At 45.7% G+C, this 22,766-nt stretch overlaps 1 protein-coding gene across 1 annotated transcript; it reads left to right on the top strand.

Moving 5' to 3' along the window:
* The first annotated feature begins 15,631 nt into the window (after positions 1 to 15,631).
* On the top strand, positions 15,632 to 17,093 carry LOC127335233 (transcription factor ICE1). The gene is made up of 4 exons (XM_051361840.2): positions 15,632 to 15,788; positions 16,216 to 16,353; positions 16,453 to 16,623; positions 16,718 to 17,093. Exons 1-4 carry the CDS (start codon positions 15,711 to 15,713, stop codon positions 16,796 to 16,798), a joined length of 468 nt encoding a protein of 155 aa, XP_051217800.1. The 5' UTR covers positions 15,632 to 15,710; the 3' UTR covers positions 16,799 to 17,093.
* Positions 17,094 to 22,766: the final 5,673 nt, after the last annotated feature.

The raw sequence follows: 22,766 nt of genomic DNA, 5'->3' as shown, positions 1-22,766 counted from the left end.
TAAGCCCTACCCATAATCAGGTATTGTGGGGGTACTTGAGAATTGGAAAGGTATCGCATTCAAACCAACATCATGTTTTATCAAAAATCACCATCTTCTCTTGGTCATATTCACCTTCAAAAATCATTCAATGGAATGCATCTTCATTCCAAGGTTTCAAAATCCTTTCAAAAATCACAAGGCTCCCATCTAGAGTAGTCAAATTTAGTTTATTAGCACTAGCTCTAATTCATGAGGGGTGCTATCTTGCCTTGCTTGGAAGAGACTAACTCACTACTCTAGTACCCAACTTGTACTTCGACCAAAGTTAACTATAAAAGTAAATCGTTTAGAAAACAAGTAAAAACTTGGGATGGGTTCACATAAGAAAAGATAAGACACATGGTGCCATGCCCCAAGGGGCTTTGCACTTTGCAAGGGTAAAAGCTTGCATAGTAATTTAGCTTGCCTTGGTAGTTCTCAAACTGTTCCTCTTCCTCCTCCTGGTAGCAACCTTCTTCTTCGGCGTACTCTCCGGTGCTACCGTCTAAATTTGAATACGAGTATAATTACTCACTAATTCAATGGCTATTCCACACATCACAAATAAACACACAAACTACTCTATGCACACACATAAATAAACTAGGGTGCATGGGTGGTGGGATTTAAATAGAATGTGTATTCCATATGTAGATGATAGTTTCCATAGGGTTCTTGAGAAATAATTTCCTCTCATTGAAATCTTCTTAAGATTTAATTTCTCCAACAATCATGGATGAACTCATATTGACCTAAATCAAATGTTCATCATCATCATCATTTGGTAGAATGATTTAAATGAGGTGGATCACCTCATACCATTTAAATAACACTACATTTGATTTAAATCTCAAGAATTTCATATAAGAGAGTTTGGAACCAGGGGTCCAAACATCCCATGAATTCATGTGAGACCAGTTTAAATGAAGTATAAGACTTCACACAATTTATTTCTAATAGTTTTGGATAATATCAACTAGTTAAACTAGTCAAAATATCCATTCACTAAATCATGGCATGATCATGCAAAGTGACCACACCATTTTATTGCATAAACAATTAGTGTAAGTCAAATGTGAGCTATTAGAGTTGGAAATAACTTAATATATCTTTTGGTTGATTTTTAAGAATTATTTGAATAGGGAAAAGTCCCTGGCTTGTTATTTTTGTCACATTAATTCTACAAAGAATTTGACCAAGAGGCCAGTGGCATGTTGTAGAGAATTTCAGTGGCTTTCCAACAATATCAAATTCACTAAATTTGGTTTAGCCAAATTGAAACTATTTAAAATTCAAAGTTTGTGCAGTATTGGATTGTTTGGAAAATGTTTAAAACGAATTTGAATTAAACAGGCCGGCGGGAAACGCTAACGGGCCGAGATGGTTTAAACAGAGAAAAACGGCCCAGCAGCGCATCCAGTGCGCGCGGGCCTGCTGACAGGGTGGGGGCCACCCGTCGGTGGGCGTTTAAACCCGAAGCGGTACGGGGTGACGTGGAGCGTAGGATTAGAGGGAGATCCAACGGCGCACGGTCGTCGTCTTCTCCGGCGAGATGCCGAGGTTCTGGCGGCGAGCCTAGGGGGTGGGAGAGCTAACCAGGGCTCCCGCGGTGGCTGGCAGTGTGCGTGACGTAGATGTGGACGACGGCGAAGCTCCTGGCACCGGCGGCGTCTCCTGGATCGGCTTCAATCGACGGCGATCTTCCGCGGCGTCCGGCGGCAGTGAGGTGGCGATTGGGTGGCTGCTGTGGGGAATGTCGACGGTGGAGTGGCTCAGGCGGTCAAGTGAGAAGAGGGGAAGGCGATGGTGTGTTCAGATCGACGAGCGGAGCTCTCCTTTTATAGGCGAGCGAGCGATCGTGGGGGCTGTGGCGAAGTCGACATGCTCGCGGTGATTCCGGCGAGCGGTTGGGCTCGGCGAGGGTGCTGTCGGGTTCTCCTCTGCCAGGCGATGCGTTTGGCGGCGATGGGCGCGCGGTCGGGGGAGGCTGGGTTAGGTCGCATTGCTTCCGTGTCCGTCGCGTCCGCGGCGGACCAGGGTTCTCTTCTCCGGCGACGGCGGTTGCGGGTCTTGGTCGAGGGCGTGTCTGGGAGCGTTGCGGTGTCACGGTGATGCTCAACGTGCTCGCAGGGGGTCCAGGGGGTGCTCGAGGTCGTGGCGCGGCGCGTGGCCAGTGTGTGTCCGCGTCGGGCACACGCGCGACGTGAGCGGCGTCCAGGGCATCATGGACGCGTGCTGGTCTGGGCGTTGTCGAGCTCCTCCTCGACCAGGGCTGGGCTAGGGTGGCGTAGGAGAGGCGGTGGCATGCTGTGGCGCAGGGGCCAGGGTTGGGGAAGCAAGGGGAGAGGGGGTGGTGCGGCATGGCCGGCATGTGGCCGGCATGGCCATGCCATGCTTGCTCTCTCTCCCTCCTTAGCTCTACTATATTTCATTTAGGGTTTAAGGGGACCAGGGAACATTGTAGTATAGTTTTGGTTTAAAAATTTGGTGAGGTAGATCACTATTTGCAATAGTTGCAAATAGTGCCCAATTTTGGAAAATGCAAAATTATCCAAATTGGAAAAAGTTCAAAAGGTGAAAGTTTGTGATATGTGAAGGTTGAGATAAGTTGTAATTGACCAGAGATGAATTGAGGTGGTGGTGGAAAAATTAGATTTCAAAATTTGGCCAAAATGGCTAAGTGGAGATTGTTGAACTTGTTATAAAGTTGCAACTTTGGATGAGCATAGCTAGTGCTCAAAGATGAATTTGGCAGGGTGGTCTTCATCTAAGTTGTTCACCTTGATGTTGACTTTGAAATGGTGCAAAGAGTTAGCAAGAATTGGTTTGAGAAAAATGAATTGCAGGGGCTCAAAGTGGTGATCAGACTAAAATTGGCAGATTTGGTCATCATCACATGTGAGTGGGAAAAGTGTTGGAAATTCATTTGAATTGTGTAACCCTGGTTCCAAAAGTTGTAATAAGTGTTTAATAACATTATTCAACTAATGGTGAAGACCAAATAGGTCTAGGGTCAAAATTTATAAAAATGCCATAGGGCATATGTGAGGGTTTTTTAGAGTTTTGCATTTTATGGATTTTCCCCTCTTTGATTTTATTTGGTTGGTGATCTTCACAGGATCATCCTAGGGTTTTAGAGCATATCTAAAACAAGTAATAGCAATCATCATGGCATATCACTCAAATGCACAAGTCCTAGGCATGGTACTATATGCAAAAGAAAAGTTTTTTGTTGGTTTGAAATTTTGTTCTCTGGAATTCTCTAACTTTCTTTTCATTGAAATTTGGGGTGTTACAGCCGACACAGCATCCTCCCGGGCGCGCCGCTCGGGCGAGGGCATCTGGATGAGGTGACGGGCTGCTCGCATAGCGAGCAGCTCGTTCTTCTGGCCGAGGAGGTCGCCTAATCGGCGGCGGCCGGCGCGCCAGGTGGCCTCGTGCTCCCTCGTCACGCGCGTGAGATCGGCGAGATGCTCCTCGATGGCGGCGTTGATGTTCACCAGCGCGAGGTCCCCCTCGTCGACGGGCTCCTCCGCGGCGGCCGCCCCCTCCTCCGCGGCCTCGTACCAGCCGTCCGCGGTCTCGTGCCAGCCGTCCGCGGCCGCCTCCACCATCTCGGCGTCGGCTGCCTTCTTTCCCGCCGCCTCGGCAGCGACGCGGAGCGCTTCGTCGTCGGCGACTGATACGTCTCCAACGTATCGATAATTTCTTACGTTCCATGCCACATTATTGATGTTATCTACATGTTTTATGCACACTATATGTCATATTCGTGCATTTTCTGGAACTAACCTATTAACAAGATGCCGAAGTGCCGATTCTTGTTTTCTGCTGTTTTTGGTTTCAGAAATCCTAGTAACGAAATATTCTCGGAATTGGACGAAATCAACGCCTGTGGTCCTATTTTGCCACGAAGCTTCCGTAAGACCGAAGAGGAGACGAAGTGGGGCCACGAGGTGGCCACACCCTAGGGCGGCGCGGCCCCCTTGGCCGCGCGGCCCCGTGGTGTGGGCCCCTCGTGCTGCCTCCTGACCTGCCCGTCCGCCTACGTACAGCCTCCGTTGCGAAACCCCCAGGACCGAGAGCCCCGCTACGGCAAACCTTCCAGAGACGCCACCGCCGCCGATCCCATCTCGGGGGATCCAGGAGATCGCCTCCGGCACCCTGCCGGAGAGGGGAATCATCTCCCGGAGGACTCTACGCCGCCATGGTCGCCTCCGGAGTGATGTGTGAGTAGTCTACCCCTGGACTATGGGTCCATAGCAGTAGCTAGATGGTTGTCTTCTTCCCATTGTGCTTAATTGTCGGATCTTGTGAGCTGCCTAACATGATCAAGATCATCTATCTGTAATTCTATATGTTGCGTTTGTTGGGATCCGATGAATAGAGAATACTTGTTATGTTGATTATCAAAGTTATGTCTATGTGTTGTTTATGATCTTGCATGCTCTCCGTTACTAGTAGATGCTCTGGCCAAGTAGATGCTTGTAACTCCAAGAGGGAGTATTTATGCTCGATAGTGGGTTCATGTCTCCGTGAACTGGGAAGTGACAGAAATCTCTAAGATTATGGATGTGCTGTTGCCACTAGGGATAAAACATTAGTGCTATGTTCGAGGATATAGTCACTGATTACATTACGCGCAATACTTAATGCAATTGTCTGTTGTTAGCAACTTAATACTGGATGGGGTTCGGATGATAACCTGAAGGTGGACTTTTTAGGCATAGATGCATGCTGGATGGCGGTCTATGTACTTTGTCGTAATGCCCAATTAAATCTCACTATACTCATCATAATATGTATGTGCATGGTCATGCCCTCTTTATTTGTCAATTGCCCAACTGTAATTTGTTCACCCAACATGCTGTTTATCTTATGGGAGAGACACCTCTAGTGAACTGTGGACCCCGGTCCAATTCTCTATCTTGAAATACAATCTCTTGCCAATCGTTCTCTTGTTTTCTCGCAAACAATCATCTTCCACACAATACGGTTAATCCTTTGTTACAGCAAGCCGGTGAGATTGACAACCTCACTGTTTCGTTGGGGCAAAGTACTTTGGTTGTGTTGTGCAGGTTCCACGTTGGCGCCGGAATCCCTGGTGTTGCGCCGCACTACATCCCGCCGCCATCAACCTTCAACGTGCTTCTTGGCTCCTCCTGGTTCGATAAACCTTGGTTTCTTTCTGAGGGAAAACTTGCTGTTGTGCGCATCATACCTTCCTCTTGGGGTTCCCAACGAACGTGTGAGTTACACGCCATCAAGCTCTTTTTCTGGCGCCGTTGCCGGGGAGATCAAGACACGCTGCAAGGGGAGTCTCCACTTCCCAATCTCTTTACTTTGTTTTTGTCTTGCTTAGTTTTATTTACTACTTTGTTTGCTGCACTAAATCGAAACACAAAAAAATTAGTTGCTAGTTTTACTTTATTTGCTATCTTGTTTGCTATATCAAAAACACAAAAAAATTAGTTACTTGTTTTACTTTACTTAATATCATGCATGTTTTTATTTCACTAGTTAAGCATAATGGAAAACAACAAAAATATGAGAGATCTTTATGAACTTTATCTTGAATTAGGACATGATGTGTTTGAAGAGAGAATTAAAAAACCCATGGAACTTTATATGCATGCTAATGGGAATGTTATTACTATGAATGCTTTGAACACCATTGTTGCTAATGCTATGGAAAATTCTAAGCTTGGGGAAGCTGGCTTTGATGAGCATGATCTTTTTAGTCCCCCAAGCATTGAGGAGAAAATTTTCTTTTATGATTACAATATGCCTCCTATATATGATGATAGCCACTTTGTTGAATTTGCTCCCACTACAACTAATAAAATTGATTATGCTTATGTGGAGAGTAATAATTTTGTGCATGAGACTCATGATAAGAATGCTTTATGTGATAGTTATATTGTTGAGTTTGCTCATGATACTACTGAAAGTTATTATGAGAGAGGAAAATATGGTTGTAGAAATTTTCATGTTACTAAAACACCTCTCTATGTGCTGAAATTTTTGAAGCTACACTTGTTTTATCTTCCTATGCTTGTCACTTTGCTCTTCATGAACTTGTTTATTTACAAGATTCCTATGCATAGGAAGCATGTTAGGCTTAGATTTGTTTCATACTTGCCTTTTGATACTCTCTTTTGCTTCAAATACTATTTCTTGCGAGTGCATCATTAAAACTGCTGAGCCCATCTTAATGGCTATAAAGAAAGCGCTTATGGGAGACAACCCATGTTTTTACTACAGTACTTCGTTTTTATTTTGTGTCTTGGAAGTTGTTTACTACTGTAGCAACCTCTCCTTATCTTAGTTTAGTGTTTTGTTGTGCCAAGTAAAGTCGTTGATAGTAAAGTTCATACTAGATTTGGATTACTGCGCAGAAACAGATTTCTTTGCTGTCACGAATCTGGGCTGTTTTCTCTGTAGGTAACTCAGAAAATTATGCCAATTTACGTGAGTGATCGTCAGATATGTACGCAACTTTCATTCAATTTGAGCATTTTCATTTGAGCAAGTCTGGTGCCTCGATAAAATTCGTCAATACGAACTGTTCTGTTTTGACAGATTCTGCCTTTTATTTCGTATTGCCTCTTTTGCTATGTTGGATGAATTTCTTTGATCCATTAATGTCCAGTAGCTTTATGCAATGTCCAGAAGTGTTAAGAATGATTGTGTCACCTCTGAACATGTTAATTTTTATTGTCGCTAACCCTCTAATGAGTTGTTCTAAGTTTGGTGTGGAGGAAGTTTTCAAGGATCAAGAAAGGAGTATGATGCAACATGATCAAGGAGAGTGAAAGCTCTAAGCTTGGGGATGCCCCGGTGGTTCACCCCTGCATATTCTAAGAAGACTCAAGCGTCTAAGCTTGGGGATGCCCAAGGCATCCCCTTCTTCATCAACAACATTATCAGGTTCCTCCCCTGAAACTATATTTTTATTCCATCACATCTTATGTGCTTTTCTTGGAGCGTCGGTTTGTTTTTTGTTTTTTGTTTTGTTTGAATAAAATGGATCCTAGCATTCACTTTATGGGAGAGAGACACGCTCCGCTGTAGCATATGGACAAGTATGTCCTTAGCTTCTACTCATAATATTCATGGCGAAGTTTCTTCTTCGTTAAATTGTTATATGGTTGGAATTGGAAAATGATACATGTAGTAATTGCTATAAATGTCTTGGGTAATGTGATACTTGGCAATTGTTGTGCTCATGTTTAAGCTCTTGCATCATATGCTTTGCACCCATTAATGAAGAAATACATAGAGCATGCTAAATTTGGTTTGCATATTTGGTCTCTCTAAGGTCTAGATAATTTCTATTATTGAGTTTGAACAACAAGGAAGACGGTGTAGAGTCTTATAATGTTTACAATATGTCTTTTATGTGAGTTTTGCTGCACCGGTTCATCCTTGTGTTTGTTTCAAATAAGCCTTGCTAGCCTAAACCTTGTATCGAGAGGGATTACCTCTCATGCATCCAAAATACTTGAGCCAACCACTATGCCATTTATGTCCACCATATCTACCTACTACATGGTATTTCTCCGCCATTTCAAAGTAAATTGCTTGAGTGCTACCTTTAAAATTCCATCATTCACCTTTGCAATATATAGCTCATGGACAAATAGCTTAAAAACTATTGTGGTATTGAATATGTACTTATGCACTTTATCTCTTATTAAGTTGCTTGTTGTGCGATAACCATTTTCACTGGGGACGCCATCAACTACTCTTTGTTGAATTTCATGTGAGTTGCTATGCATGTTCGTCTTGTCTGAAGTAAGAGCGATCTACCACCTTATGGTTAAGCATGCATATTGTTAGAGAAGAACATTGGGCCGCTAACTAAAGCCATGATCCATGGTGGAAGTTTCAGTTTTGGACATATATCCTCAATCTCATATGAGAAAATTATTAATTGTTGCATAAAAGAGGAGTCCATTATCTGTTGTCTATGTTGTCCCGGTATGGATGTCTAAGTTGAGAATAATCAATAGCGAGAAATCCAATGCGAGCTTTCTCCTTAGACCTTTGTACAGGCGGCATAGAGGTACCCCTTTGTGACACTTGGTTAAAACATGTGCATTGTGATGATCCGGTAGTCCAAGCTAATTAGGACAAGGTGCGGGCACTATTAGTATACTATGCATGAGGCTTGCAACTTGTAAGATATAATTTACATGATACATATGCTTTATTACTACCGTTGACAAAATTGTTTCATGTTTTCAAAATCAAAGCTCTAGCACAAATATAGCAATCGATGCTTTTCCTCTATGGAGGACCATTCTTTTACTTTCAATGTTGAGTCAGTTCACCTATTTCTCTCCACCTCAAGAAGCAAACACTTGTGTGAACTGTCCATTGATTCCTACATACTTGCATATTGCACTTATTATACTACTCTATGTTGACAATATCCATGAGATATACATGTTACAAGTTGAAAGCAACCGCTGAAACTTAATCTTCCATTGTGTTGCTTCAATGCCTTTACTTTGAATTATTGCTTTATGAGTTAACTCTTATGCAAGACTTATTGATGCTTGTCTTGAAGTACTATTCATGAAAAGTCTTTGCTATATGATTCACTTGTTTACTCATGTCATATACATTGTTTTGATCGCTGCATTCACTACATATGCTTTACAAATAGTATGATCAAGGTTATGATGGCATGTCACTCCAGAAATTATCTTTGTTATCGTTTTACTCGCCGACGACCAGAACTCAGCTTGGGGATGCCGATACGTCTCCACCGTATCGATAATTACTTATGGTCCAAGCCACATTATTGATGTTATCCACATGATTTATGCACACTTTATGACATATGCGGGCATTTTCGGGCACTACCCTATTAACAAGATGCCGAAGTGCCGATTCTTTTCATTGCTTTTTTGGTTTCAGAAATCCTAGTAACGAAATATTCTCGGAATTGGACGAAATCAACGCCCAGGGTCCTATTTTGCCACGAAGCTTCCAGAAGACCGAAGAGGAGACGAAGTGGGGCCACGAGGTGGCCACACCCTAGGGCGGCGCGGCCCCCCCTTGGCCGCGCGGCCCTGTGGTGTGGGCCCCTCGTGCCGCCTCCTGACCTGCCCTTCCGCCTACTTAAAGCCTCCGTTGCGAAACCCCCAGTACCGAGAGCCACGATACGGAAAACCTTCCAGAGACGCCGCCGCCGCCGATCCCATCTCGGGGGATCTAGGAGATCGCCTCCGGCACCCTGCCGGAGAGGGGAATCATCTCCCGGAGGACTCTACGCCGCCATGGTCGCCTCCGGAGTGATGTGTGAGTAGTCTACCCCTGGACTATGGGTCCATAGCAGTAGCTAGATGGTTGTCTTCTCCCCATTGTGCTTAATTGTCGGATCTTGTGAGCTGCCTAACATGATCAAGATCATCTATCTGTAATTCTATATGTTGCGTTTGTTGGGATCCGATGAATAGAGAATACTTGTTATGTTGATTATCAAAGTTATGTCTATGTGTTGTTTATGATCTTGCATGCTCTCCGTTACTAGTAGATGCTCTGGCCAAGTAGATGCTTGTAACTCCAAGAGGGAGTATTTATGCTCGATAGTGGGTTCATGTCTCCGTGAATCTGGGGAAGTGACAGAAATCTCTAAGATTATGGATGTCTTTGTGCCACTAGGGATAAAACATTAGTGCTATGTTCGAGGATATAGTCACTGATTACATTACGCGCAATACTTAATGCAATTGTCCGTTGTTAGCAACTTAATACTGGAGGGGGTTCGGATGATAACCTGAAGGTGGACTTTTTAGGCATAGATGCATGCTGGATGGCGGTCTATGTACTTTGTCGTAATGCCCAATTAAATCTCACTATACTCATCATAATATGTATGTGCATGGTCATGCCCTCTTTATTTGTCAATTGCCCAACTGTAATTTATTCACCCAACATGCTGTTTATCTTATGGGAGAGACACCTCTAGTGAACTGTGGACCCCGGTCCAATTCTCTATACTGAAATACAATCTACTGCAATCGTTTTTACTGTTTTCTGCAAACAATCATCTTCCACACAATACGGTTAATCCTTTGTTACAGCAAGCCGGTGAGATTGACAACCTCACTGTTTCGTTGGGGCAAAGTACTTTGGTTGTGTTGTGCAGGTTCCACGTTGGCGCCGGAATCCCTGGTGTTGCGCCGCACTACATCCCGCCGCCATCAACCTTCAACGTGCTTCTTGGCTCCTCCTGGTTCGATAAACCTTGGTTTCTTTCTGAGGGAAAACTTGCTGCTGTGCGCATCATACCTTCCTCTTGGGGTTCCCAACGAACGTGTGAGTTACACGCCATCAGCGACCCACCGCGAGTCCGCGCGCTCCTCCTCCTCCGTCCGCGGGAACCTGGCCCGGGCGGCGAGGGAGAGCTTGGCCCACGTGGACTGCATGGTGCGCGGCATGGCGACGGAGAAGGTGGAGTGGCCGCCGGAGAAGGTGGAGTGGGAGAGGAAGGTGAGATGCGGTCTGTGTGAGACCGCCGCCGTCTTTTATAGCCGGCGGTCTGGCGGGAAACTTGGGCGCGAGCGCGCGCCAATGGTGTTTTCGCGCGCGCGGGAACCTTGGTGCGCGCGGGATCTTTCCCGCGCGTTCCACCGCCCGCCATGGCTGTCCCGTCGAGGCCTGCCATGGCGCAGCGCCGCGCAACGAAGACGAACCACGTGGCGTCTCTTTGGGTCGCCGCGTTGGGCGCCGCGTGCGACCCAAACGGACACGCGGACTCGGGGCGCTGTCCGCGTGTCCGGACGGCCACGCAAACGGCCCAAAACGGACGGCCCAGCGCGTCCGTTTGGGTCGGCCGGTTGGAGATGCCCTTACAACCACTCCCCTAACCGAGTTGGTTCGCCTTTATAAACGGACACTGGATGCACAATATTGCAGTCGGTTTTAGCCTCGAAACCGGCCGAGGGCTATGATATAGAACCGAGTGTAACCCGTTAAAGCAGCCTGGTTCTCTGCTAATGTAGCTAGCTCATGAAAATGGACAAGGAACATCACACTCTGTCTTTACACGCATGCTAGCTCATGCAATGGTTTGTTCCATAGCTGCATGCGCAGGGGCGTGAGCGAGGCGACGCAGCATCTAGCTAGCTTCATGGTATGCGCGTGAAGCGCAATGTATGCATGCGCATGCAGCGGCCGGATCTAGACACGTGAACAGGTTGGGCATGCATGGCAGGCCAGGGCAGGGCAGGGCAGTGGTAAGTAGCTTGGCCAGCCAGTGCGCAAGCAAGCATGCATGTCATACGGCTTGGAGACAGTCCACACGGCAGAATGCCGTTGGCCTCCTGCTCGCCCCGGCGACACGGGCAGCGAGGGAACAAAAGAGGAGCTCGAGGTCGGACGAAACGAGAGCGGGCATGCACGTAAGCCAAGCTAGTAGAAACGGGCGCGAGCGAGAGAGATCACGAGAACCCTGTAGTACTTGGAGGCAACGCGCCAAAGCTGAGCGTCACGAGACCAACGATCCATCGGCCCTTTATTCCCCAGGGCACGTACCGACGTACGTACGCTTGTGAACCTGCTCTCTCCCATGTACGCATGCGTAGGAGCTGGCTGTCTGCATCGCCAACTTGAAATGATCAGAATATATATATAGATTTTGTGCCGCGTTTGTACATACATATAGAGCATCTAATGTGTATGATGATCCATGTTTTTTCTGCTTGACTTGATGCTGCGGTACATCTATAAGAGAATGAAAATCACCTCACATGTGCCTCATATTACAGTCGAACTCTCTGTTTCAAAATATTATCTTGGATCAAAATGAGTAGAAAACCTATTCCTACGTGTGTATGGATTGAACATACACTGCTTAGCAACAATCTAGCTTATATGTAAAACTTAAGCTAGGTAAACATGACCGGTTTGTGCATATAATCAAGAACGCGGCTAGTTCATGGTTGATCTAGAAATAACTTAATTCCCAAACACCTAAATTTATTTTACAATTTATGTGTAACTACGAAAAGAGATATGTAATTGACGTGGGATTACATATCCATGTGTAATTTTCATATGCACGAATCATGACGCAAATTTAAAGGTTCTACGGTCGAACTAACTTAGGCTGGTGCCAACGCGGGAGAGAGACGGGGCGGTAGCGCCCGCGGCGGGGCGAGAGCGAGGCGGGAGTGGGGCGAGACGAGAGTGGCGGGCGACGGCGGGGGCGCCCGGCGCTATCGCCCGCTCCCTCCCGGCTAACGCCCGCGTTGGCGGCGAGAGGGAGGCGAGAGAGGGGCGGGAGCGAGGCGCCAGCGTTGGCGGGGCGGGGCGAGAGCGAGGCGGGCGAGAGGGCGGGCGAGAGCGGGCGGTAGGCGGGCGTTAGGCGGGCGATAGGCGGGCGAGAGCGGGCGAGAGGAGGGCGAGAGAGGGGCGGTAGTGTGTAACGGCTAGCTGAGGTGGCGTAATCTGATTCGTCCACCTCAGCTAGCCGTTGGGGTTCAAAAAATCCTGAAAAAATGCCAAAACCCCCTATAAATACCCCCATATGGTTTTACTCATTCCACACCTCACCTCATCAGCTCCACTCTCCATTTTCACTCCTCTCAACGCCATGTCTTCGTCTAGCAGCAGTTCGAGCGACGGAATGGAGGGTGATATGATCGAGCAGTTCCAGGAGGAGTATGAGGAGGAGATGCTCAACGAGGAGGTGGTGCCAAGACGTCGACGCCGCCGAGAGTTCATCAGGCGTGATCGTCTGGGTGCCCACGATCGGCTCTTCGAGGACTACTTCGCCGACGACTGCAACTATCCTCCGAGCTACTTTCGGCGAAGGTATCGGATGAGGCGATCCCTTTTTCTGCGCATTGTGGATAGATTGGGTGAATACTCTCCGTATTTCACCCAAAGAGTTGATGCTCTCAACCGTGCTGGTTTTTCTCCCCTACAAAAGTGTACTGCGGCTTTGCGTCTGTTAGCTTATGGAGCCGCTGCAGATACGATAGATGAGTGGCTTAAGTTAGCTAGACAAACTTCATCAGATTGTCTAGATAGATTCTGTGAAGGTATCATTGACTGTTACGGGGAGACGTTTTGCCGTCGCCCAACTGTGGAAGATACTCAGCGGCTGTTAGCGAAAGAAGAGGAGCGTGGCTTTCCGGGCATGTTAGGGAGCATCGATTGCATGCATTGGCAGTGAAGGAACTGCCCAGTGGCTCATGCTGGTCAATTCACAAGGGGAGACATCAAACACCCTACCATTATCTTAGAAGCCGTGGCGTCGTATGATCGTTGGATCTGGCATGCCTTTTTGGAGTGGCCGGGTCCAACAACGACATCAATGTACTCAACCAGTCGCCGTTGTTCACTGATGTGCTTAGGGGAGAAGCACCCGTAGTGAACTTCACGGTGAATGGGCACGGGTACCACTATGGTTACTACCTTTCCGACGGCATCTACCCCTCCTGGCCGGTGTTCATGAAAGGTGTTACTCTTCCACAAAGTGAAAAGCATCGAGTGTTCACTGCTGCTCAATCAGCTTGGCGCAAAGATGTTGAGTGTGCCTTTGGAGTGCTGAAGGCTAGGTTCAACATTCTAGCAGTTCCGGGACGCTCCTACTCGAGGCGTACTCTTGGGTTGATCATGCGTGCATGTGTCATTCTGCACAACATGATCATCGACGATGAGCGTGGTACAAATTTGGACAACATCTATGAGACAGTTGCTTCAAATGTCGGCCCTGCAATACACCACCATGCACCACCAAGCCTAGCAGCCAGGATTCAGATGGACACCGAAATGAGGGAGTCACCGATGTATACACAGCTCCAGCATGATTTGATTGAGCATGTGTGGGCTAATTCCTAGATTATGTAATTTTTTCAAATTTTTATGTAATCTTTTCAAATTTTTATGTAATCTTTTCAAATTTTTATGTAATTTTTTCTATGATGTAATCGGTAACAATTTTAGTTCAATAAAATAATTTCCTTGCATTATTTATGTTGTTGTAATCTGAAAAAGAAATGCTGATGTCGAGGAGAGAGAAAAGCTGACGTGGAGGAAAGAGAAGTAAAGCTGGCACTATAGCCTGTGCATTGGCACCGTGGGGTGAGAGTGGGGTGAGAGTGAGGGAAAAAGCTAACGTGGCGGATGAGAATGTAGTGGTGCATTGGCACCAGCCTTAGTTCTTAGTTAACCTAGGACTAACCAAAGGTACAATGACGAGAAAGCTGGCGACAGGCCAAGAGAAGCGTGAGTGGGAGCTCGGCAGGGAGCAGGTGATGTGGTGGCTCCCAACTCCTCTTGTCATATGTCTTGTCAATGGCATATCGAAGCATTAATTGCTCTTATAATGAACGGATGAAGAATGTAATCATTTGTTTAACAGGAAAAGAACAACGAAGGAATGTAATGTTTTGTTTCTATTCTGTATCCATCAAGAGTCATGTGAGGAAAAAGTACATTCGTTTGTACGTTTGCTAAAGCATTAGCGGGAACTGTATTTGGTTACGGAATAAGAGCCCTGCCTGCATACTGACAGTGCCCATGATGACTACAGTGATCCTCAACCGATTCAAATCCAGTTATCATTTATTCCTTTGTTTTTCTAACCAGCCCTTAAGATTTCGCTTGGTATTTACCTCAACTGAATTACATAAATTCAACATTAGAAATTGTGTTGTTAATATATTAGCTTCAAAAACTATGTGGTTCATGTATTGATGTGTGATATCCTTTTTTGTGTGGACATTTATATGTATAAATCTTACTGTACTTCCTCTGTTCCCTAATTTTGGCACACAAAATTAGTCTGCCAAAATATCATATATTAGTAAACATAGGGGTAATTAAGTTAGTACTTAATCGTTCGATTGTTATCATAAGGCCTAAGATGTACCATACTTCAATGTCATACTAAGTGCAGCCAGCCTTTATGACATATTTGGAGGATGATGAACACTCAGGCACCACAGGTAAAAAAATCCCTACATTTGTACCCCTTTATTCCGATAGATAAAACTTATTTGACTTTCCAATTCAAGGATTTGATTGCCTTCGAAACTGTTGTTTGAAATAATGTGAATAAACCATGTGATATTAGTTTCAGCTTTAGGATTATCTTGTGGGATAATGAGTATCCTCGACACCTCATCGCACTAAGTCGTCTAGGATACTTCATTATCCGGGGCACCCACAAAAGGGACAGACAAAGACGTGACACATCATATTTGGTAAATGTTGGTGACATATACTACTCTAGAAATTAGATTTTTCATGGCACCAAAATAGTTTAGGAGAGAAAATTATCAAGTCAAAATAGTTAATGGTGACATGTCAGAACAGAGTGAGTTGTATACAAAGACGGGGGGAGTACCACGTCACATTTTTTTTTCGGAATTACTCATTTTTGGCGATTTCAATGACTAAATTAAGCAACACCGTTGCGTAACGCACCTGAAAAGAGACTTCAATCCTGGTAATGAAGGATCTCCGGGTGTACAGCCTCTAACCTTGTCTCTCCTGTCAGGGGCTCCTGTGCCCATCAACGTCTTTAAATAGCTTTCCTCGCCATAGAAGAGCTTGTTGAGAGACAGGGAGGGAGAGAGGGAGGGAGGGAGAGAGACACAGGAGGGAGCTTGAGAAACAGAGAGGATAGCTAGAAAGAGCTGGAGAGAGGGAGGGAGGGAGAGATGGTCTCCAAGGAGCAGAAGAGAGCAAGTTTGCATGAGAAGCTGCAGATTCTACGAACTCTTACTCACTCTCAAGCGGTAATTATCATCTTCGATCTTATCCACACCATCTTACCCTACGCTTCAGATTTTCTATGTCGTTCTCAAGCTTGATCCATGTCCTATTCTTGAAGAATCTGTTACTTTACCAAAGTTTTCTCTATTGAGTCTTTAGTCTGTTTCATTTGTCTAATGATCTATCTATTATCTTTGTTCTCATCTATTAAAATCTCGCCCTTTATTTAAGGTTATTTTCAGATCAACTCGAAAGGAAGCTTTGGAGAACCTGAACCTACACCAGTAAACTTAATAAGAACTTACATGTTCTCGTTAAAAGCATAGAATACAAAAAAAACTCAAATTGCTACTGGGGGTTTATAAACATTAGCTTCAGTCATCTAGTTGGTTAGTTATATATATGTCATTCAGCTGCAGTTAACAGAAAATGTGTAAATATTTTATGCAGGCAAATAAAAGATCGATAATCGCAGATGCATCGACATACATCAAAGATCTGAAGCAGAAAATTTCAAAGCTGAATCAAGAGATAGCTTGCACGCAAAACACCACTTCTCCTACTCTTTGTGAAGAACCCTCGCAGTTGGTACGAATCAATATTGCATTCCCGATAACCAATAATATTTCTCACTGGGACACCATCTACTAACTGCAAATGGCCGCTAACTTTACTTTGTATATTCAGGTGAGTGTTGAGGTCGTCGAGAAGGGTTTCCTCATCAGCGTGTTCACAAATAAGAACAGCCCAGGACTCCTTGCCGCCATTCTTGAAGCCTTCGATGTGTTAGGCCTCACTGTTCTTGAGGCTAGGGCTTCGTGTGCCGGTTCATTTAGACTCCAAGCAGTTGGGGGAGAGGTATTCAGAAAGATACAGAACAAATCTAGCTTAATTATATGAAGGCTGGATATTCTTTCCTGACTGATGCCACGTTTTATTATGGTTGCTTCAGGATGAAGGTGAGGAAGTGATCGATGCACAAGCGGTGGAGCAAGCAGTAATGCAAGCCATCAGGAGCTATCCTGGAAATTAGGAAGCATAGATGGCATGCATAGTTGATGGGGTTTGGACTTATCCGAAGGCCACCTAGTCGTAGTACTATGAGAAACCATCCATAAATGTCTAAGTATTCTCGGCGTACGCTGCTATCCTAATTTTTTCCTCGTTTTTTCCCCGTTTGTCCATGAGAGGAAGCCATGCATTATTTTTCTCGCCAGCCAGGAGAATTTGAGCAATGTACTTGTGCGCAAGCTAGCGGCCCATCTGATCTGATGAAAAATGTTGATATATGTGCATGGCTATTTTGTTACATTGACTCGAGGCCTCAATCTTCGTGCAATGATGGCATACTAGTGTAGGAGCATCTTCACCCGCGTCCCCAAAACGTCCCCTAAACGTTTTTTGGGCGCCGGACATTTTTCCGTTCCCAGCCGCGTGTCCCAATTCCCAAAGGCCTTTCCGCTCAGCGTGGCCCAATACGGTGTCCGGTGCCCCGGGTCCATCCCCGATTCACAGGGAACACTCCGAGCACGCCGGACACAGCGAGAAGCGAGGCGGGGAGTGACGGACCCAACGCGTCAGTGACACACGAACGAAGCGTCGCAGCTTTGGCTTAATGGTGATGGAAGGGCAAGCGAGACGTCTCGTCGCGTTGCGCAACCTCCACGCGTCACCGCTGTTCGCACGCCACGACGCTTTCCCGCTCTTTCTTCCAGCGCTTTCTTCCAGCCTCTTCTCGCGACGCGGCGTCTATAAAAGGCCTCCTCCGTTCAATGTTAGTCACCACAGCCGCCGGCATCCCTTTCTCCGCCGCAAGCACATGCCTCGTCGCCTACGCACCACGTACGCAATGCTGAACCGCGCCGGTGTCGGCCAGTTGCCTCCACCACCGTATCCACCTCCACCTCCATCTCCACCACTGCAGGAGTTCGATGTCGACCCGGAAGCTGCGGAGAATGAAGCGTGGGAGGAGGCAGCGCTAGCAGACGCCATAGCGGTGTTCGACGCCGCCACATCGGAAGATGCGCGCCAGCTCTGGGCGGAGGAGATGGGCGAGCGGTGGCGTGCATAGCGGGAGCACCTGCGCATGTAGCGGGAGCTCCATCAACGTCGACGGGAGGCGCTGGAGCAGCAGCGGCGGGAGGAGGCGGCGGCAGCGGCGGCCTGGGTGGCGGAGGCGGATGCGTTGGCGGCGGCGCAAATGGAGGAAGAGGAAGAGGCAGAGGCGGAGGAGGACGACGACGACGACAACTTCGACTGGTTCGACAACGATGGGCCGGACCCGGAGGAGGCGGCGGCGCAACAACTGGCGCTCGTCGAGTCATTCGATTCGCAGAAGAAGCTGCAGGACGACGCTCGTGCCCGCGAAGAGGAGCAGATTCGCCGTGCCATCGAACTCTCCCTCCATGCGGAGCAGCTGGGGAGGGCAGGCGACGATGCGTGGAACGAGCAACGGCGTCTTCTCGCCACGCTCTATAGGGAGAGGCGGCGCGCGGCGCAGGAGCAGCGGTGGAGGGGAGGCGACGATGGGGCGGGGTCATCGAACGCACCGCCGGGGCCATTAGGCCATAATCTAGCCGTTTTCATTCAAACTTGTAAAATATAATCAAATTTAAATAAAAAAAATTATTTATGTGCATTTTTATTTATTTGAGAAGCGCATTTGGGGGACACGGTTTGGGAGCGACGTCCCCAAAAGCGACACGAAGAAAACTCATCCCCAAAACGCTCGATCTGACACCGTTTAAGCGACAATTTGATGAACGCGACCGGAAATGATGTAAGTGTTGCTTGCTAGCACCCATCGCAGAAGGGAGCTAGAGATAGGCATGAAAAAAAAAAAAGTAAAACTGGCCACCGAGTGCCTAGGAAGGTTTCTTGGCGGAGACATAGTAGATGGAACTCAATCGCTGACCGTGTGTGATACATCGCACATGACCACCTAAATCCAAGTCGTCGCTGTATGTCTGTATGTTCGTATCATCGCACATGGTGACTATTAGAACTTCGGGTTTAATTCATAAGGTTATCAAACCAACCCAAACGGTCTTCATGCCTGGCCGCCATATTCTAGAGGGGGTTGTGGTGTTACACGAAGCTATTCATGAAATTAACCGCAAAAAGATAGATGGGGTCCTTTTTAAAATAGATTTTGAGAAGACTTATGATAAAGTCAAATGGCCTTTTCTCCAACAAGTGTTGCGGATGAAAGGTTTTGATCCAAAGTGCTGCGAGTTTATCAAACAATTCGTTCAGAGGAGAAGTGTTGGAATTAAGGTCAATGATAACATTGGTATTTCCAAACTAGAAAAGGATTGAGACAGGTGATCCTTTCTCTCCTATTCTGTTTAATATAGTAGCTGATGTGTTAGCAATCATGATTGCACGTGCAAAAGAGGAGGGCCAAGTAGGAGGCCTTATCCCTCATTCGGTGGAGGGGCGAGTTTCGATTCTCCAATATGCCGATGATACCATCCTGTTTTTAGAAAATGACATTGAAAAGGCAATTAACATGAAACTAATACTCTCTATGTTTGAACAATTATCTGGTCTGAAAATAAATTTTCATAAGAGTGAAATCTTCTGTTTTGGGAAGGCTAAAGATAAAGAATATGAATATAGACAGATATTTGGTTGTGAGGTTGGCGCTTTACCAATTAGATATCTGGGGATACCAGTTCATCATCGGAAGCTTAAAAATACTGAGTGGAATCCTGTAGAAAGTCGCTTTGGTGCTAAGCTAGGTTGTTGGCGTAGCAAACTACTTTCTTATGGTGATCGATTAGTGTTAATCAACTCCGTTTTGACAAGCCTTCCAATGTTTATGCTCTCTTTTCTTGAAATACCGGTGGGAGTGAGAAAGCGATTGGATTTCTATCGCTCCTGTTTCTTTTGGCAAACAGATGAAACAAAGAAAAAATATAGACTTACAAAGTGGAATATGGTTTGTAGACCAAAAGACCAAGGAGGGCTATGTATTGAGGTCCTTGAATTAAAAAACAGGTGCCTGCTAAGTAAATGGTTGTTCAAAGTTCTCACTGAGGAGGAAATGTGGCAACAAATTTTATCTAATAAATATTTGAAAAATCATACGTTGGCACAAGTAGAAAGTAAACCTACTGACTCCCCTTTTTGGAAAGGTCTTATGAAAGTTAAGAGTGATTTCTTTAGTAGAGGCTTTTGGATTCAGTCCGGTTTTGGGAAGACACTTGGTTAGGGAACACCCCATTGGCCCAACAATATCTATCTTTATATAATATAGTGTGGCGAAAAAATATATCGGTGGCCGTTAGCACAATCTCCGATTAACATAACTTTCCGAAGAAATCTGAATGAGCAAAAATGGACCCGGTGGCTGCACCTATGTCAACGTCTCATAGGAGTACATTTATCGAATAATCCGGATAAGTTTGTGTGGAAACTCAATGATTCTGGTATTTTCTCAGTAAAATCAATGTACCTTGACTTGATGCAGGGCATACAATCTTTCTGCGGAAGTATTTGTGGAAGTTAAAAATCCAGTTAAAAATCAAAATCTTCATGTGGTCTCTTAATAGCAAAGTACTACTGACTCAGGATAACTTAATTAAAATACATTGGAAAGGGTGTACAAAGTGTTGTTTTTGTAATGAATCAGAAATTGTACAACACCTCTTTATAGATTGTCCTTTTGTTAAGATTATTTGGCGCATGATATATTTAACTTATAATTTGCCTCCTCCGGCTAATATTACCAATATGTTTGGAAATTGGCTTAATGGAGTTAATAAACAGGATAAAGCAAGAATACGGATTGGCATTTCAGCTGTATGTTGGTCTATATGGACAACTAGAAATGACATTACCTTTAACAAACAAACGGGAACTAATTTTTTGCAGGTAATCTGATGTGCAACTCACTGGATTCAGCAATGGGCGCTGCTTCTACCGGAAGATCAGCGGGAGAATATGGCTACTGGGTGCAACCGTCTGCTAACGGTTACTCAGGACTTCTTTTTCCAGGCTACTGGGTGGCGGCACACTAGTAGACTCCAAGATGTTTAAGATGATACTGTTTTTCATGTTTAAATGGTTGATACTTGTCTCAACCTTACCTTTTATGTCTGCTGAACTTCGCTTTATTAATAAAGGCCGTATGCATCGTTTCGATGCAGAGGCTGGGCTCTGCCCTTTTTCGAAAAAAAACTTGTGCTCTCGGTTTAGTAAGCTATAATGTGTTCTCCGCACTGACTGCTACACATCAGGTCATTTGCAAGCTGCTGTTCTGCCACTCAGGTTGATTTGGAGGAGACGAGTGAGAGCGTCCTCGAAGTCTTTCCTCAGATTTAGCGGGGAAGATATCTTTAATTTAAGCTCTAGATCTACAGCTCAATCCTTTACCCTAAATATGTTTTTCAACGCAGTTGCCCGATTGAGCCGCTGGCTCTATGGTTGGCGACACTCTAAGAAGACTCCGAAGAATATAACTGCAGGTTCTTTGTGTCCGAGTTCTCACCAGACCCTGGCAGGTTCCAATTGTTTTCTTCTGCTTAGGCAACATGACTTTTTAGTAGCTTATCTTCAATGTGTGCATTCCACTACTAGATGTTTAAACTCTATTATTCAGAGTACGAGTTGTGGTTTCAGTTGTATTGTAATCGTGTTTCTATTATAATAAAATCTCTCGGTCCTTTTGGACTCTCTTGTGTTAAAAAAAAGCACACTTTTAACTAGTATAATTGTGTGAGATGTATTAGCTACAGTTTACCTAGGCCGAGCGTTACTTTTCCTGAGCCCCATCTCAAACGGTTTTACATACATTGGTTGTGTGTATTGTTTTCCCGTATTTTTGGACTAAATATCTCCTGCATTTTTATAGAATCGGCCGTAGTTGGAACTCTCGTAATGTTCGCACCGTTTACATCTCTACCTATAAAATGTCTCGCATAATATTCTTGTTGGATGCCTCTAATGTGCCTCCCTGCAAATCCACTCTCGGTTACATCGACCTTGCATTGTCTGATGCAGACGAGGAGCATTCCTCACCGCACGAAGCTGGGGCAGCGTCATCGAACTCGCGGCGTCTAATTTGGAGGATGAGCACACTCCAGCGAATTCAGACACTCATTTATCGATGTCAGGTGAGTTGTTGTGTGCTAGCTCAGGCGATGAGTCGAACGGCATGGAGCATATGGTGGTGGAGGCATCACACGCATCTGCGCGGCGTGAAGAATTTGTGGTGCACCGCGTGGTGGAGGGGCCCTTTGAGTTTCTCCGCGAGGACCGGGTGTGTGCATGGCAGCTCGCCAAGAAGAAAGATAAGAAATCCGGCCGCACGGCAAGGCACAGGGCTATATAGAAAGCCCATGAACTATCTAACTAAGCAAGGACCAAATCAGTGAACCGTCTGGGGGTAGCTTTTAAGGGGAAGTAAGGGTTCGCACGGGGGTTGGCAGCAAAGAAAGGCGGATAGAAGGAGACTGTAAGGATTTTGATGTCCGGAGAGGGGGGAGGAGATATGGATGATACAGCCAGAGGCACTCACATGCGTTGTCGTCGTCCGGTATCCAAAGCAAAATGACTTTGGTGCGGGCCTAGCTGCGGCGGCCCAGGTGACGATTCCCGACGTTCGTTGGAATAGCAGCGACGCGGCGTTGGGGCAACGGCGGAGGAGGTAACCTCTCGTGGGATACGTACGATGGGCAGTGAAATGGATTTGAGCAGGAGCCGCTGATAACCCCCAAGTGCAGGGGATCACCGTAGTACAACTCAATAAGTATTTGAGTGTCGAACCCACGAGGAACTGAAGGTAAACTATCTATTCTATAAAGTCATATAACCCACTTATATGGCCTTCTATGCAAAGCTAGGAAATATGGTGTATGTGTGTGAAGTGATTTTTACTATAAACTATAAGTGTTGAAATTAAAATGAAGAAGTAAAACTAATGCAGGATAAGTAAAGTGAGGTAAAGTGGAGTAAAAGGAAGTGATTTTTACTATAAACTATAAGTGCTGAAATTA

Source organism: Lolium perenne, chromosome 2, assembly GCF_019359855.2.
Source record: "Lolium perenne isolate Kyuss_39 chromosome 2, Kyuss_2.0, whole genome shotgun sequence".
In the NCBI taxonomy this organism is placed as follows: Eukaryota; Viridiplantae; Streptophyta; class Magnoliopsida; order Poales; family Poaceae; genus Lolium; species Lolium perenne.
The sequence above is the reverse complement of the archived record's forward strand: the minus strand, read 5'-3'. Positions and strand labels throughout refer to the sequence as shown.